Below are 17501 nucleotides of genomic sequence, written 5' to 3'. Positions count from 1 at the left end.
CTTGCCCTTGAGTTGGATTTAGTCCACGTGGTAACTACGTGGCAGTAAGAATCCCAGGCGGCGTTGGCCACGTCTCCGTCGAGTTGGAGCGGAAGCGTAGCTAATGTGAATGCGATCTCCGGCGGGCGGAGAGGCGCCGGCCACGTACCCCTAGGGAAGTGTAGAACGTGAGGTTTAGGCTGAGCGGAATCCGAATACTGGAGCAAGAAGTTTTCTTTCCTGCTTCCGAAGCCTTAAAGAAACGAATTCTAATGTAAATACACTTTGTCCCATCTAAAGCAGTTTTGTGTTCACGGTTCAACCAACACAACAGAACAGAAAGAAAAGAGAAAAAAAATGGGAGGAGTTTCGAAGGAGGCAGAGATGTCAATGGCGGCTCTTTCGATGTTTCCGGGCTTCAGATTTTCCCCCAAAGACGAAGAGTTGATCTTATTTTACCTTAAGAAGAAGCTGGAAGGCTCCGACAACAGCGTCGATGTCATTTCCGAGATCGAGATCTGTAAATTCGAGCCATGGGACTTGCCCGGTTGCTTCTAAGTCCTAATTACTCGTTTCTAAGTTAAATATTTTAGTGTCTAGATTGAAATTCAAATTTTAATTAGTGGATGGGGTTGAATTTGAAAACAGAGAAATCGAGAATCCCTTCAGAAAACGAGTGGTTCTTCTTCTCTCCGAGGGGGAGAAAGTACCCAAACGGAACGCAAAACAAGAGGGCCACTGAATTGGGGTACTGGAAAGCCACCGGAAAAGAGCGAAACGTGAAGTCTGGCGGTGAAATTATCGGTACCAAGAGAACTCTGGTGTTCCATTTAGGGCGTGCTCCAACAGGGGAGAGAACAGAGTGGATTATGCACGAATATTGCTTAAATGACAAATCTCAGGTCAATTTCTAATTCTTCTTAATTCTCTTCTTCTGGGTACACCCATTACGGTTTAAAACTGCACGCAATTGCAGGATTCTATGGTGGTTTGCCGGCTCCGGAAGAACAACGATTTTCGCCGTAGCAACACAGATCAGAAGGCCAGTTCGAGTAGACGGCAGGTCTCCGGCGACGGCGACGACCAGAAGGTGGGGGCCGGGGCCGGGGTTGAAAGTGACAGGTTTTCCAAGAACTGCAGCAGCAGCTTCGATTCTCACTCGCTGGAACAATTTGATTCTGCCATCGAATCCAATCAGAAACAGACCTCCGATCCGGCGCTTCAAGAATCCCTCAGTCGTGATGAGGTGAGTTTTAAAATTGTTTTAATAAATTGGTAAGTAAAGTAAAGTAAAGTAATGGGGGTGGATTGTGATTGTGAATAAAATTATGTGAAGGATTATGGTGGAACTGGAGAGGAAGAGTTGTATGCGGATCTCTTGAATGACGACATAGTTACATTGGATGATAGTTTACTGTGTAAAACAAAAACTCATAATCCAAGCCCCGTAATTATGAACTTCTCCCAATCGGAGACCTACGCCCGCCCGCGCCCACCCACACAAACCGCCGTGCCGGAGGTGGAGGCGCTGCCATGTCAAGGCAGAAGAATGAAAGTGAAGAAGCAAGAGCAGATTGACATTGGGGTTGTAATCTTTGTTGTCATAATATTTGTGATCTGTCTACATGTTATATCTTGGTGGTGGTAGGGTAGCTCTCCAGACTCTCGATCGGATTGGGATCCATTGAATTGTAAATTGCTAAATTCTAATTAATAATTACCATCACTCATACTTACAATGGATTTATCTGATTGTAAGTTGATTCTCGATTTCCATTCCGATCCATGGAATGCTAAATCCCCACAAATCCATAGAAAAAGGTAAAGGAAGGTCATCTATACACTACAGAATCCTACTATTCGTTATGCAAGATTGTTTCAAATTTACTACTTCCAGTAGGCTAAATTTATGCATCTGACATATTTCATTCTTCTAATCTCCATCTTTGATTTAGAAGTCAAAAACTATTTTCATATTTCTTAGAGGTCGGAGGTTTAATTCTATCTCCACCGTTTAATCATATTCATATTTTCATATTGTCAAAAAAATCAACTTTTTTTTCCTTCATGAGACAACCGTTTAATCATAATATATTTGATTACCAAGAAAACATATAGAAAATACATAAGAAATTAATTATCATGTAGGTGACCATCATAGGATTAGAACTTATTCTCTTTTGATTTACTTTGGCTCCTTTGAACTAATAAGTCAAAGGATGATATTTTTAACAATAGAGACTAAATTGAAAAAACAATCCAAATATTAAAGTTTAAAACATATAAGTATAAATATTGTTTTGGTTCATAAATGTTCGTCTTCGGTTCATTTGAGTGTTTGTAGTTTCAAAAAGTCTATTTCTCATCATATATTTTAAATTTTTGTTCATTTAGTCTTAATTTGTATAATTTTAACACAAAAATTACACACAACGGAAACTTTCAATGCAAGTTTATCGCTAAATTTCAAAAAACTTATCAAGTGAAATGTTATGCTAAAATTATATAAAAAAAACAGATTAGAAAGAACGTAAATGGATAGTCGTTTAGTAAAAGTGAATCAAATTGAATGTTTTTTTTTAATACGACATGTTGGGGAGGGGATTCGAACTTACACTCTCTCGATTAGAGATATATGTTAATTATCACTCATGCTTGCTTTGGTAAATTGAATGTTTTAAAAGTAGATAAACTAAAAGGTACCAAATATAGAAAAATCCTTCTAAGACAAAACTAAAAATACATAGGCAAATTGCAAAATAGTATTTAAACCACCTAAAAGTCAAAGCTTAATAATATTATTATAAAACGTAAAACCAGTGGGCAGTGATTGTCACGCGAGCGTGTGTAGAAATGTGCACCAGAAGCGCGTCGAATTCGGAGAGTATGTATTTTGTCGGCGACCTTCTTCGTAAATCGTAATTCGTAAATACGAGTGCTGTACCTCTGAAGTCTGAAGTAACAAATAAACTGTTTAGCATTTTCGCAAAAGCTCTGCCTCTGGTAAATTACAGTAGACGGGTGCGTATCTTCCTCCGCTTCCTTAATCATCAAACAATCCACATTCCCTTCTAAATCTTCGAGAGCGATTTCGGATTTTTCATCATCGAGAGCCGAGTTTCCATGAAGCAACCACGAATTCGCCGCCAATTTTGATCATGAACTTAGGGCTTTATCAATTCTCATACGTCTTTCGATATGTAAGTTCCTCTTTTCTTCATTTTCGATCCTCCTGTTGATTTCCTTCATTTTTAAGCCAATTCCATCGTTTTCAACTCCACCAAACCCCTAATCGGAACGATCGGTTTAGGTTTATTTTGTTACTGTAGTTTTTATATTTTCGGACTTGCTTTCGCCGAGCCTTTCATATTTTTGTCCGGTTGTTGTAGGTGGTAATTGAATGGATGAACTTCTCTGCCATGTGTTTTATGTCTTCGTGGAATGCAACGCAATGTGTGGGCTCTGATATTTGTTTCTCTTTATCTTAATTATGCGCAGGTACAGTGACAGCCTATTGGAAAGATGTCCAGATCCATGTTGCTTGTCTTTTTGTTCGTTATTCTAATTATCACTTCTCAGTTCGAGTGGAGGCAACAACTGGTACCTGAGGTTGAGACTGCGGAGAACTCCCAGAAGCAGCAACAAATATCAAAGAGGGAAGAAGCAGTGAAGGAGCAGGTGATAAGTCCTCTACTGCATCATCAACTCTATCTTTCCTTTATATGGACTTGTACTTGCACTTTATAAGGGTCTAAATTGAAATGGTGTTCAATATCCCTATGTAATTTGAGAAGACTCATTGATTAGTTCAGGCGCATAGGGGTGTGGAGTATGGATTGCTTGTCGTGTCCATCATGCTACGTACACGCATGGCATGCTCAATAGTGTCTGGTCCAGATAGGAACTTTGTAGAGCTGTAGAAGAGGGATGAACTATCAATAAATTTAACTAAACATTTTGAGGAGTTTTAGGACTAGTGAGCCAACTTCTTCCAATCACCTGCCAATTCGATGACTAGTAAAAAAACAATGATATCTTATTGTCAGTTTTCTTCTTGGATCTTTTATATGATCCAAAAATGCATGATTCCAGTTCCCATTGATGCACTGTATTCTTTTTTAAAGTAATCCTAGTGCCAGAAATGTTTACTTTCCACACAAAGTAAAATTCATCCATTGGCTTTTCTATGAGATGCACTTCAAATAAAATATGAATTAGCTGATACCCTGGGTATGGTTTGACCGATAAACGTTTTAACGATTTAGTGCATACATGACAATAGATTTAACTTTAATAAAAGAGGCTTGCAGTGAAATATAAAATTGGGTTTGAAGTAGGATAGGATCATAGGAATGGTGTCTATTTCTAAAAGTTACGGAGAATATACTAGCTATCAGAATTTTTTAGTCTTTATTTTTAATTGTTATATTTTGATTATTGGTCAGCAATTATTTGAGCTCATGTCTGAAGAAAATGTCTCTGTTGAGTAGGAGGTAGAGACACACTGTAAATTAGAGTTTGTTCGTTCTAAATTATCAATTTATTGATATCTAAGTCATTTCTTAAAGTACTTTATGTTTCAGATGTTACCTTAATTTTATAACATTAAAAGCTTGCTTGTCCTTATAGGGAAATGAAGAAGGCATAGGTCCTAGGTATATTGTTGGATTTCTTATTCAAGTAATAACCAGATAGACAAATCTTTGGAGGTCCTGATTAGGAAAGAGATGCTCCACATAGTTGTTTGAAAAGTATCCAAATCCTCTATCAGATTGACCATAATTAACACGATTTTTGCTTTATTTAATGTTTTCTGTCTGAGGTTAGACTTTAAGTAACACTAACGATATCTATGTACTGAAAATTTTAAAACCAAAACAAGCTAACTAAAATAAGTATAAAGAATGAGGATAAGTAGTATGAGTATCAACCCCTCGAAAACCAGTTAAAGCCTAAAAGGCACTGAATTCTAAAGCCAGTTAAAGCGTAAAGGCACAAAAGTTTCAACCAGGTTAGAGAATCATTATCATTGTCATCATTTTTAGGAGTGTTGTTTGTGAGCAAATTTTTTCTATCTGCTTCCCAATTAGATGACTAGTCAAAACAAGAATTATTAATGACAAGTTGATTTTTAAATCTCTTGCATGATCCAAAAAAAGTTGTTATCCGAGTTCCATTGACGAGCTGCTTTCTTTTTTCTTCTGAATTAATTTTCATGTTCAAAACAAGGGAAAAAAAGAACAAGGCAAGTCTAGAATTTGAAACAAACTCCCAATGAGATGTCATGCTAACAATCTGTTTCATTTTTCCAAATATCTGTCCTTAAACTTATATAAATTTCAAAAATTTCCTTCCTTTTTTTATTGTTTAAAAATTGCCCTTTGAGCATACCTTTAAAGAAATTAACAGAACCAAAAAATGTGTGTATGTTACAATTTTGCCTTTGAACTATATATCAGGTTGTAATTTTTTCCATGAATTATATCTTTGTTTCCAAGTTTGTTTCTAAGTACATATCTCTGTTTCATGGAGTTAATTAATTGGTGATTTTGATATAATATAAAAGTTAGAAGATATACTTAAAACTTTGGAAGTTTAGGGGTAGAATTGAAAAATGGAGTTTAGGGTTGAAACAGGTATCTGACCTTAAGTCCATATTAAGCATTGTTTTCATATTCTTGTTACATACTCAAGAGCAGATTACCAGATTTGGCTTTCTTTAAGATGCCCTTGAAATAAAATTTTAATTTAGCTGCTACTTGGCAAAGGTTTGACCAATAATCATTTTAGTGGTTCCAGTGTTGGCATGACCCTTGATCTGATAATGCAATGTCAGAACGTTGGTTGAAACACTAATTGTTACTATTCCAAATTGAAGTTCATCTTTTACTGTGACCAATGGCAATGGCTATTAGGTATGGAGAATAGACTAGGTACCAGAATGTTACAGGTCTATACTTCAACTGTTATATTGGTGTGTTTCCAGTCAATTCTGTTAGAGACTTGAGGTAGAGAAGCACAGTAGGATACAGTTGCCATTTGATTCTAAATGATTGATTTAGTGACATCCCAAGGTTGTTCTTTAAATACTAGTTGTTAATGGTTTATTGCTACTTTGACTTTATGACAATTGATAAAAGCTTTCTTTTCTTAATATGGTGTAATCGAAAAAAGGCATAGATCCTGGCAAGGTTGTTGCAATAGCTCCTGATTAGAAAAGCATGTCTCTAAATCCTGTAAGATTGACAGGTTTCGGTATCGTAAATGTAATGAATTGTTGGTGTAGATCATATTGTCACAAGAAAGGAACATCCAGAGGCTGAATGAAGTTGTGCGAAGCCTCCGGGAGGAGTTGCAGCAGTGCAAAGGCAGTAACAAAAACATTACAAATGGGACAACTCTGATGAGTTCACATATTCTTGAGCTCCAACGCCTTCGTGTATGAGACGACTGATACTGATGCAACCACTCCATGGCCAAGGTCAACCTCATCTTTCACCATACCTATGTTTGTTTATAACTGCTGATCTTTTTTTTTCTCTTTTTTGAGAAAATGTTTATAATTGTTTATCATGTTTTTATTGTTCGTTTTCGTGGTTTAAAATATTTGCGCTCACCATGAAATTTAATTATCCTCCCAGCCTAGCTCTTTCTGCTCCTGGGAGATGAGGGGTATGAACTAATCAAAATTTAATCGAAATCATGGTTTATCACAAGTTTCTATTACTACTAATTATCTACCCTAGTTTTAATTATTATTACTATTTGTTTGAGAAAGTACCATAGTTTTAATTAGGCTAAATATATAAATTATAATGAATAAGTAACATTAATAATTAATTAGCATCGGTTTACATTTAATTACCAGACATTCATTCTTCTGCTGTGCCTGCCTAAATATATATTGGACATTTTAGATATTTAATATTTGATATGATATATATATCCATGCCATCTCAATAGACCATAGCCCCCTTTACCTCTTCCAAGTTCTACCTAAATAGTTGTCAAAGAAATCCTATGTGTTGTTGCATAAATTACTTGACAACCGCTTTTTACAAGGCATCAACATTTTTGCATACAAGTTTGAGCTATTTTTTGAGTTCAATAACGGTCGGGTTGGGGATCGAATCATCGACTTTTAAAATGATAATAGATATTTTATCTATTGGGCTACGTTCAAATAAAATTGAACTAAATAAAAGAGGCTTGCCAGAATTATTCAATGAACGAGAAGGTCGACGACTTGATAGTGTAGTCAATTTTTCAAAAGTTAGATGTTTAAACTTTCATCATGCTCGAATTGTAATATTAAGAAAATTGATAAGTATGCTACTCTTCTTCATTGTCAACCACGTCACAGCATCGTGAAGTATTTGAAAAATTTTCCTTCGAGTGCTTCTTCATTTTATCATGCATCTCTATCTCTTTCTCGTAGCATTTTTACTCCTCCACAGTCCTTTAAAAGGCAATCGTTTATGATTTTTTACAGAGTATATTGGGTAAGAAGTGCATTGTTGCCAGTTTACTATGTCTATTTCTCGGATTCCTGAGCTCATGGGGCAACTGCATTACCATGTTTTTCCACACAATTCTTTACAATGTCATTTCATAGTGTCCTTTGAAAGGTAATTAAATAGTTTATTGGCTTGGATTAGCAATTGTTCCTCGTTAAAAGCAGGAAAAAAAAGGAATAGAAGAATACTTTTATTCCATGAGCTCATGGGATCAAGTGTATTACCATGTTTCTTCCTCCCAATCTTCTAAAAGGTAATTTAATAGTGCCCTTAAAAGAATTATTAAGTAAAAAAAAAAGAAAAAGAAAATAAAAGTTTCTAAATTTTATATACAATTTTCGGAAAACATTCCTTAGACAACAAACTTGAAAAAAAAAAAAAAAACTTGATAGAGTTACCCACCCAACACATACGTACCTTCATTTTCTAAGAGTGAAAAGAAGAAACAGAAATATTATTAAAAAGAAATGATTTAATAGTTACTGATTTTTACTTTTTCTTTATTACTTCTGTAGATTTTAGAATCTACTGCTATACAATTTTTGTAAATCCATTTTTTTTGTAGTCGACTTTTTATTTTTTAAAAATAATAAAAAAATTCTTTTTTTATTTCCTGAACTTTTTGAAAATAATAATTAATATCTATGACACATTTTACTATGAAAGGGTTTGTTTTGTTGATTTTTTTTTTTAAATTTAGTACAACAAGTGAGTGGGAGATTCGAACTCATAAACTCTTGTCATATACATATGTCAATTATCGCTGAGCTAAATTCATATTCGCTCGTTTTGTTACTTCATCCGGGTCTTCATTTATTTTACCTTTTTTTTAATTTTTAACCTTTTTATATTGATTTATTATTATTTATTTTAAGTTCCTTAATTCAGTTGACCTATTTTAGGGTGACAAAAAAAAGTAGCATGAAACCCACACCAAGGAATTTAGTTTTCTTCTTTCAAAGTTTAGGGTCTAAAAGCATCCTATGTAACCTTTCATAGGCTTTTAAGTACCTCTATCTACATATCTCCATTCAAAATAAAATAATGCTGCCAATTTCTTGGTGAGACATTCATTTCAATAGCATTTTGTCAAACTAAAATTATTGTATCCACCTCTTTTACTATACTAGCCTTGTGTTCATTCTTTTTAGTATTTTTGTTTCATTTTCTTTTATTACATCTTTAATTGTTTGAAAATTTTAATTTCATTATTCATGTATTAATTTTTTTTTTCTTATATTCAATTGTAAGGTGAGGTATAATACAAAAGAAAAGAAAAAACAATCGTAAACTCATAATGATACGATATTGTCCCGCTTTAAGTATAACCTTCACGACTTTACTTTTGATTTCACGCAAAAGATTTCATATCAATGAAGATGTTATCGATCACATATATACGGATACTCTTCTTCTCTCTTGGCCAATCTAAGACTTTGTTTGTACTCTTTACAAGTTCAATGGATGGAACCTTCAATTTTAAAGAAATTCTAAGTGTACGCGGAGTCATTAAGTTATTCAAGTCAACGACACATAGAAATGAGAATTAATTGGAGATTTTAATGGAAATGGAAGAGCACATGCAAATGGGTAATTTACATATTAGGAGCATAGAAGAGTTTTAGTTTATATGGAGGAGCATGAGTGATGAGATAATTAATATTTTGGGAAATACAAATTTGGTGGGTTTTTCAGTCGAATCGACACAACCTGACTTTCCCATCACTTCATTCATTCAACGTTTCCTCTTCTTAAACAAAGTATGGCAGTGGGGGCCTTTTCAAAACCACTCCTTACAATTTTTAATTGTCATATTAATTATTACCAACAAAAACAAAGTTACGTTTTACTGTGGCTCCACTGCCTATTAATATTTATTCTAAAAACTTTCGATTAAATTTGATATTTCTTTCAGTACAATAAGTTGGATAGAGGGATTGAATCTTTATTGTTTAGATATCCGTGAGTGTCGAGACCCGTTTGTGCGCACCTCAACTAATCTTATGGGACGAGAAACCATAGAATTAATTCCTAAGGTAGGTGCCAATCATGAAGGTTTTGAATCCATTCACATTCAATTTACCTTAGCCCATTTGAATCAATGAGTCATGGTTGAGAGTTTGAATCTTCAACTTCTATAGAAGAAGTAGATGTCATTTATCGCTGACCTAAATTTATGTTGACTCGTCGAATTAGATGTTAGTTTCGAATAAATGTAGCAATTTTTATATTAATCATCGCTAATTTACCCAATGGTTTTAACAAAAAATTAAAAATAAAAATTTCTAATAAAAACTTATTGACTGGAATAAAAACCAACTTTGCACGAAATTAAGTTTTATCAATGCACAAAATCAATAGTTGAATAACTCTGTCAAAACTCACAAATTTCAACTCTGATATCGTTGTTCTCTAAAATCCTATCAAAGTTCATATCACGTATGTTTTATAGTTCATTGAACATATATATGATAATGCTTTTACTAACAATTATTAGAATAAAAACGAATCATAACGTAAGAAATAATGCGACACTTATTCAAATTTAAGACAAAAAAAAAATGTAACATTTTATTCAAGTTAAGGGTAATAAAGTTGATTTTTCTTCTATAATTCAATACTATATTTGAATGATCGCATGACATTGGTAATTGAACAATGTCGGTTGATTTGGCAATTGCACGATAAATTTTGAATTTATAATTTAATGATAAATACGACATATGCTAATTGAAGAAAATTAATTGACGAAATTTTTTTAATTAACAATAGTGTGGAAGATTTTTCATTGTATTGACAGCCAAGTAAGAAGCATTTTGAAATAATGTATAGTCCATGAAATAGGCAGAATAGGCAATACAACTATATATATTTTTATAAACTTCTCTATATCTATGTATATTTTCGTTGTACTCGACCAAATACGTTCCGAAGTTTAGGCTAGTACTCAAATCGATAGAGCAAAGTAGTGAGCTAGAAATTAGGTACAAGATATTGCGTACCTAAAGTTTGACCCTCCTTATACGAAAGGAACATTTGGGGGATCGAGCTTAAGTGGTCATGATCCATACTTGTCAACAAAGATGATTTCGTACTGGTGTTAAGATATTCTGATAGCATAATCGTCCTTCCATTAAATGTCAGCTAATTTTCAGTTAGACGAACTCTGCCCTAGAAATGAATTAAAATAACTTGCTTATCGTGCGAAGTGCACCTTTCTTCCTTAGCTCGGTGGACTAGCTCCAGTCCAAGTCCACGTGTCGATCTTATACTTTACCCATAACAATATTTAAAACCTATAGGTTGAGCTAACATGAAAATATAAGTCTAGTTTGTTTATATTCAAAATATAGAAAAATTTGCAAAAATTAAACCACTTCTACGTTATAGGGTTGGACGACCCTCAAAATTTAAATTTAGTCGATCACCCTCCTAAATTTACTATGTCACTACAATTAAATCCTTAAATACTCCAACATTTACAAACAATCCATAAACTTTGAGTACGTATATTGTTATCATCAAACCAATTTTTTTACATCAATTTTTTATTTCCATAATCTAGACATTTACTCAACATCAATGTGAATATAAAATTTTTTCTATGGTTAATATTATAATATTCAAATTTTATAGAATGAAATAATAACTTAAAAGATAAATGGTAACAATAGCATCTATGATTGTTTGTGCATTTTAAGTTCAATTGTAATAATTTTGTAAGAAGGAATATTTATTTTTAAACATTTTGTTGGTACGGGTTCAAAGACCTTTTAATGAAAAATATATGCATTAAAAAATTGAATCATACTCAATTTGACTCATTTTCTAAACATTTATTCTATAGTCCGAGTACATTTAAATCCCTACCTTTCTACTTCACTATTTACCAAATTAATATAATATCATGTTTAACCATAAATAGAAAAGGACATTAAAAGCAAAAAAAGGGGAAATTATTCGCAATAAACCTAGAATCGAATTCTTGATTGTTTTCGGGTAATAAAACTCCCTTAAAAATGTAGGAAATTTCATCTTGATTGGTGTACAGTGTACTCTATTTTTTTTTTTTTACAAATGAATTATTATATATTATTTTTCAAGTTTTAAACTGCTTCAAAAAAAAAGAAAAAAAAGTGTTCATTAATTTGGTTATAGAGTTGACGTGGCATTAATTTAGTGGAAGCACGTCGGCACCGACATTAAACAGAGTACTGTAGAATCCATTACGGAGCGATACAGGCTTCTTTTATTAAATGTCTCTCTTGCCCCCCACCTCACCTCCCTTCGTACTCATCAAATTAACATCTTTCTTTATTAGTTCAGGTAGATACAAACTTTAATATTTTATTTATTATGCTATTTTCTTAATTAATTTTTTCTTTCTTTTTTTTCTATTTATTTTTAAACTCATTCGTCTAATTCACACTTTTTATTTTCATTTAAATACAAACAATCCTCTGACTTCTCCGACCAAAAAAAAAAAAAAAAGAATGTGACATTATCAGTGTTAGAGTAGAAAAAATAAACTCAAACTTTCAACTTAAGCCAGTAGAATTAAATATGAACATAAATAAAATTTTTACCTCTTTTAGTAAATAAAAAACAAAATCAATTTTTTTTTTATCTTGCCCTAAGCCTTTTAAGTTCATCAAAAACAATTTAATAAATTTGAAAAGAGTATTGCAATTTTTTACTTCAAGTTAAGTTTGGGTCTGAAAAAATAGTTTAAAAAAGTATTGTTACGTGTGTTCAATGAATTACAAAATATACATGTAGTATGAAATTGACGTAAGTTCAGAGAAAAATATTAGAGCTTTTTTTCTTTCAAAATTGGTTAATTTTTTTTAGTAGAGTTATTCAATGGGTCAATGATTTTGATTAAAATTAGTTTATGTTTTTTTAAAAATATTTTGGGTAAATTGCATAAACCACCCATAAAGTATGGTAGTTGTTACAATTATACCCCTAACCTTTCAATTGTAAAAATTAATCCCTCAAACTTTGATGAGTGAAAAAATTGAACCCTTCAATATTGAGTTGTAGAAAATAAACCCTCAAATTTTATTGAGTGGTGAAATTGCACCCCTAAATATTTTTAATAGTAAAAATAAAGCCCTTCAGTTTCTCTCCGCAAACCCTTTTTAAATGAGTATTAGAGGGAAAATCAAAACTCTGTCATGCAAAATATTAAAATCCAGATTTGTTTAACACCAAATTCTCTTAACGAATACTAAGAATAGGAATACCCACAAAATTTCACCTCTTCAATTGAGAAACAGATTTTGTTTACCTCCAACAATTTGTCTCACCTACTCTCTTTGTAATTTTTTACTTGTGTAATTGAAAATGTCGAGGGCTTATGATTTTGTTTTCTTGAAATTTTGTTTCACTTCCAAGAAAACAAAATTCTTAATACTTCGCCATTGAATCGATCTCTGTTGTGGTTATCTCCCAGCTTATAATTCAGTTTTCCACCTACAAATCAGTTTTCCACAATTTCTATTTCTACTAGATTAAATGACAAAAATCAATGATGGGAGACAAGAGAGAAAATAGAGATTTGAAGGAAACAAGACTAAAATAGATGTAATTTTTTTTTTAAAGTTTAATGGTGCAATTTTATCATACATGAAAGTTTGAGGGTTTATTTTTTACTGCTAAATGTTCAGGGTTCAATTTTTTCACTTATCAAAATTTGAGTGTTTAATTTTTACAATAAAAAGTTTAGGGGTATAATTGCAACAACTACTATAATTTAGGGGTGGTTTGTGCAATTTGCCCAAATATTTTTATGTTGCTTTTGTTTTTCGAAATCGAAATTGAATAAGTTAAAAATGGTAACATTTATTTAAAGTATAGAATCCAATTTCAAAAATATAGAATGAAAACAAAAATTGATTTATTTTCCAAAAGAAATTATTGGTTGAATATTGCAAGAAAAAATTATTAGATGAGTATTATGTGAGAGGTGTAATAAATTTGTTTGGACTTGGGAAGATGAATAATTGCTACTGCAACCACCAGTACCACATAGGTTAATAGCATAGCTATGGATTGGATACGATACGGTTAATAAAATTTGTCTCAAATAATTCATAATATTCTCAGCTACCATATAATTAAATTACTTTAATCATGTAACGTACCTCGTTCGTTGTTCCAGGCAATGCTCTCCCATGAAACTTTTTTTTTTTCTTTTTTTTTTATAAATTTCTGATTCTAAAAAAAGAAAATAAGAAGTTCTGCGTACTACTCGTTTTTCAAATTTGCCAATGTTTTTTTTTTCTTTTTCAATCATGAATACATCATTTACATTTACGTAAGTATTAAAAAAATTTAATTATTTTACTTTTTAAGATAAGTATACCTTATTATTAGCCTTTGAATTTAAAAAAAAAACTTTTTAATCTCTAAGCTAAAAAGACCTTACAAATTATATTCCAAAAAGAACGGCTTATAAATTTAGGGCTTATTTGATTAAAAAAAATGAGAATAACATAATTTTTACAAATAGAAAATTGAAAATGAAAAAATTACCTAATGTGGGATCGCTCACATTAGATATTTTTTTTTTCATTTTAATACAACAAATATTAAAAATGTAAATGTAAGAAAATTTGAACCTCCTGTCTTGAAGGGAGAAATAGATACCATATTAGTTATATTAGTTATATAGATTCATGTTACCATGACATTAACTATTTGTTAGCTACAAGAACATAAAAAGACAATATGATGATTTTTTTCGATATGATACGTCAGATGGTATAATAAATAAATAATTTTATTATATAGTTTTTATTGCTGAGTACGAAAAAGAAAAAATGCCATACTTTTTACCCCTTTTATCGCCCCATTATTCCCCCTCCCCACCCTATTTCACTTGCCCCAGCCTCTAGTCTACTAACCATATCTAATAAGTGCCTATAGTATCAATTAATTTAGAGTATCAATTAATTGAGTGGCACGATCACGTTTCTTTCACTCTAGTATAGAGGTAGAAATTCGAATATCTAATATTTATGATCGATGTATCATACTTTATTATTTAACTTATGTTCAAGTTTACTACTAAATGTTTTTCTATCGAGATATTATTATAATAGTTATCTGATTGTGATATTAATGTTAAAATCATAAAGAAACATATCAACTTATGTCATCTTTTCGAGAGGGAGCTAACAGAAAACAAATGATATTGAAAAACTATTTTTGAGCATTTTAGGGAACACTAAAAAAATTATTTAAATGGTAGAATTTTAAAAAGTAATTAATTATCTCTCACATCATAAAACCCAAAAAAAATTACCATTCTCTTTAGCTTTCTTAATCATTTTGAATTAATTTTTCAATCCACATAAAAATGATAAAATCCAAAAAAAAAAAAAACAGAAAAAACAAAAAAACCCGAACATTTACAGTGGAGAAATCAATGAAGCTCTTTTATATATATATATATATATATATATATAAAACAAAGATCCATCATATAAATAATGGAATAAATGTTGCTTGTTTTAGGAAAAAAATGTCTTTGCATTATTGTCTCGGAGAACAGCTCTAAGTTTCTAAAAATTATAGCCGTATGAACAATAATTCGAAATGTAAATAATATCGTAACCACCGATCATAAATAAAATATTTAAAAAAGAAAAAACGAAAAGTGTCCAAAATAAAGTTGTACGCTGATCAGTTGGTGCGTTTTGTTTATGAATGACATATTAAACAATAAATAGATAAAAGTAGAATTCCACATACGCCTTATTTCATTTGCAACGTTTTCATTCCCTTCCAGGATAAAAGAAATTATTGGAAAGGCCGACATGAAAATAAATATTATACCATAGATAACATAAAAGAAAAATATACATGACATAAAATAACTTGCATGGGATTCAAATTTGGAAGCTTTTTGAAAAAAAAATATACAGTAATAATCGAGGTATGTTGAATTTAGGGTGTTTGTTTGTGGGTCAAATAATTGAAGAGGATGAATATGAACATGGGTATGATTGGATAGCATAAGTGAGAAAAGTTTGAATGAATTAATTACGAGTGGGGCCAGTTTGTGGTTATTAAATAATTGAGTTATTGGGTATGATGCAGTTAGCTTTTAATATCCGTTTTAATCCCCACCCTTCACAAGTTTCAGTTGCACATATCACAGAGACTGAGAGCAGACGCTGAGTAAGGCTTCTCACTTTAATTATGTACTACTACTACTACTACTACTACTTATTTTCTTTTGTGTGTTTTAACTATATATAATATTCTCACATGATTTTATATTGAAGGAGGGAAATGAGCAAGAGATCCAGAAGCCCAGAGGCAGAGGTGGGGATGAACCTGAGCTTGAACCTGAACCTGAACCGGTCTCCGGCGTGGTCGTCCACGGAGGAGGAGTCGCTGAGCAGTGCCGTTGTGGGGCTGTCGTCGTCGTTGTCATCTTCGTCCTCATTGTCGGATATGTCGTGTGAGGGAGATCAGGAGCAGGTGAGATATTGTTCGGATAATGAGACGATAACGAGGTCGATGGCGCTGGTGGGTTGCCCCGGATGCTTCATGTATGTGATGTTGACGGACAAGAGCTCCCAATGCCCAAAATGCAAGAACAATGTGTTCCTTGATTTCTTCCAGCACCACCGTCAACATAATTACAAGAACTAGAGGATCATGTATTTTGATTCTCATCTTTCTTTCTTAATTTAATAATTTAAGCTAGCTAGGTAGGGTCCCGACTAATAATTTAATTTTCTGTATTTTATTTTGGTCCGATGTCGTATTTGTGCTGTGGGTGATATTGTCATCGGCCATGAAAGTAGGGTTTAGCAGACCTTTTCTATCAATAATTGACTACTCACCCTCTCTTGTAAGTCTCTTCTACTTCATCTTATTCTTTGCCCTTACTTTTCACTATCATGCGGTTGTATGTCTGGATATAATACCCAAATGTATGTCAGTGTGTGTGTTTTTGTCCTTAAATTAAACACCTTTGGGTGGAGAATCGAATTTTTGACCTTTGGTCGAGAAATATATCTTAATTAGTTGAGTTATATTTAAATTGACAATATTTTTTAAGAGAGAGCATAGTTTATCGATAATTGACATAAATCTCCGAGAATTTGGATGAAAATACTGTCTCACTTTTGGTTTTAGATTAAATGTATCTTTCAGAATATTTTATATTTCTTTTCCCAAAAATTATTGGATTGTAATAATTTTTTTAATATAATAAATGGAGTGGGAGATTCGAATTCATGATCGTTGGTCAAAGACAGTTAGAAATACTTTCGTTATTATTACTGCTGCAAGTTACATATAAATATTTGAGATACTTTCCCTCACAACATTAATTTTAATATGTATTTTTAAATATTTTATTTTATTTTTTCAAATTTAGCATAAATTAGACTTTTATTAGTGTGTGAGTTTGATTGCTAAAAATGTTCCCATATTAACCAAATTCGATAATTTTTTTGGATTATTTGAAAATTTAAGAAGTAGCTCAGTTATTTCGCGAGAAGAAAAAAAAGAAAATGCAGGATCTGTTGAATTTCAAGTATTCAGTTTCACCAATAAGATACGAAGACTTACTTCACATTTGGAATTGCACAAAAAAGACTATTCATCTCAAAGAGGTCTACGTAAAATTCTCGGAAAACGCCAACGTCCCGGGTCATTAGATAGGAATCCGAAAATGAAGAGAGAAACAAAGAATATTACTACAGTATAAACAAATAGTTTGAGAGTAAGCATTACACAATCTCCAAGATCATTAAAAAAAAAAAAAAGAGAATAGATTCTCCATTTTAACCTATTTTGACACCAAGAAATGCAGTGAAGGCACCACACATTGTATTTTTTTTTTTAATACAACATGTTGGGGAGGGGATTCGAACTCACAACCACTTGGTTGGAGGTATATGCCAATTACCGCTGAGCTATGCTCGCTTTGGCACCACACACTGTATTGGATTTACATTTTATCTCGTATATATATAT

General features: G+C 32.2%; 2 protein-coding genes across 3 annotated transcripts; both read left to right on the top strand.

Moving 5' to 3' along the window:
- The first annotated feature begins 12 nt into the window (after positions 1-12).
- LOC111020646 (NAC domain-containing protein 40) lies at positions 13-1722 on the top strand. The gene is made up of 4 exons (XM_022297358.2): positions 13-526; positions 628-881; positions 956-1225; positions 1316-1722. The coding sequence occupies exons 1-4, from the start codon at positions 337-339 to the stop codon at positions 1625-1627; spliced, it is 1026 nt and encodes a 341-aa protein (XP_022153050.1). The 5' UTR covers positions 13-336; the 3' UTR covers positions 1628-1722.
- A 1195-nt stretch (positions 1723-2917) lies between these two features.
- On the top strand, positions 2918-7697 carry LOC111020647 (peptidyl-prolyl cis-trans isomerase G). 2 transcript variants are annotated; one of them, XM_088120734.1, is made up of 4 exons: positions 2918-3179; positions 3478-3657; positions 6266-6460; positions 7472-7697. In XM_088120734.1, exons 2-3 carry the CDS (start codon positions 3502-3504, stop codon positions 6422-6424), a joined length of 315 nt encoding a protein of 104 aa, XP_087976860.1. In that variant the 5' UTR covers positions 2918-3179; positions 3478-3501; the 3' UTR covers positions 6425-6460; positions 7472-7697. The 2 variants fall into 2 exon arrangements, with proteins under 2 accessions (XP_087976860.1, XP_022153051.1); XM_022297359.2 differs by lacking the exon at positions 7472-7697 and having other exon boundaries at positions 2920-3179; positions 6266-6695.
- The last annotated feature ends 9804 nt before the right edge of the window (positions 7698-17501 follow it).

The sequence above is a fragment of the Momordica charantia genome, assembly GCF_013281855.1.
Source record: "Momordica charantia cultivar OHB3-1 chromosome 2 unlocalized genomic scaffold, Mcharantia_2.0 BLBB01000002.1, whole genome shotgun sequence".
Taxonomy (NCBI): domain Eukaryota; kingdom Viridiplantae; phylum Streptophyta; class Magnoliopsida; order Cucurbitales; family Cucurbitaceae; genus Momordica; species Momordica charantia.
The sequence above is the reverse complement of the archived record's forward strand: the minus strand, read 5'-3'. Positions and strand labels throughout refer to the sequence as shown.

Coding starts and splice junctions, on each gene's coding strand:
- LOC111020646 (XM_022297358.2), top strand. CDS start 337: ATGGGAGGAGTTTCGAAGGAGGCAGAGATGTCAATGGCGGCTCTTTCG. Junction 882..955: donor GCTTAAATGACAAATCTCAG/GTCAATTTCTAA, acceptor ACGCAATTGCAG/GATTCTATGGTGGTTTGCCG. Junction 1,226..1,315: donor AATCCCTCAGTCGTGATGAG/GTGAGTTTTAAA, acceptor AATTATGTGAAG/GATTATGGTGGAACTGGAGA.
- LOC111020647 (XM_088120734.1), top strand. CDS start 3,502: ATGTCCAGATCCATGTTGCTTGTCTTTTTGTTCGTTATTCTAATTATC. Junction 3,658..6,265: donor AAGAAGCAGTGAAGGAGCAG/GTGATAAGTCCT, acceptor TTGTTGGTGTAG/ATCATATTGTCACAAGAAAG.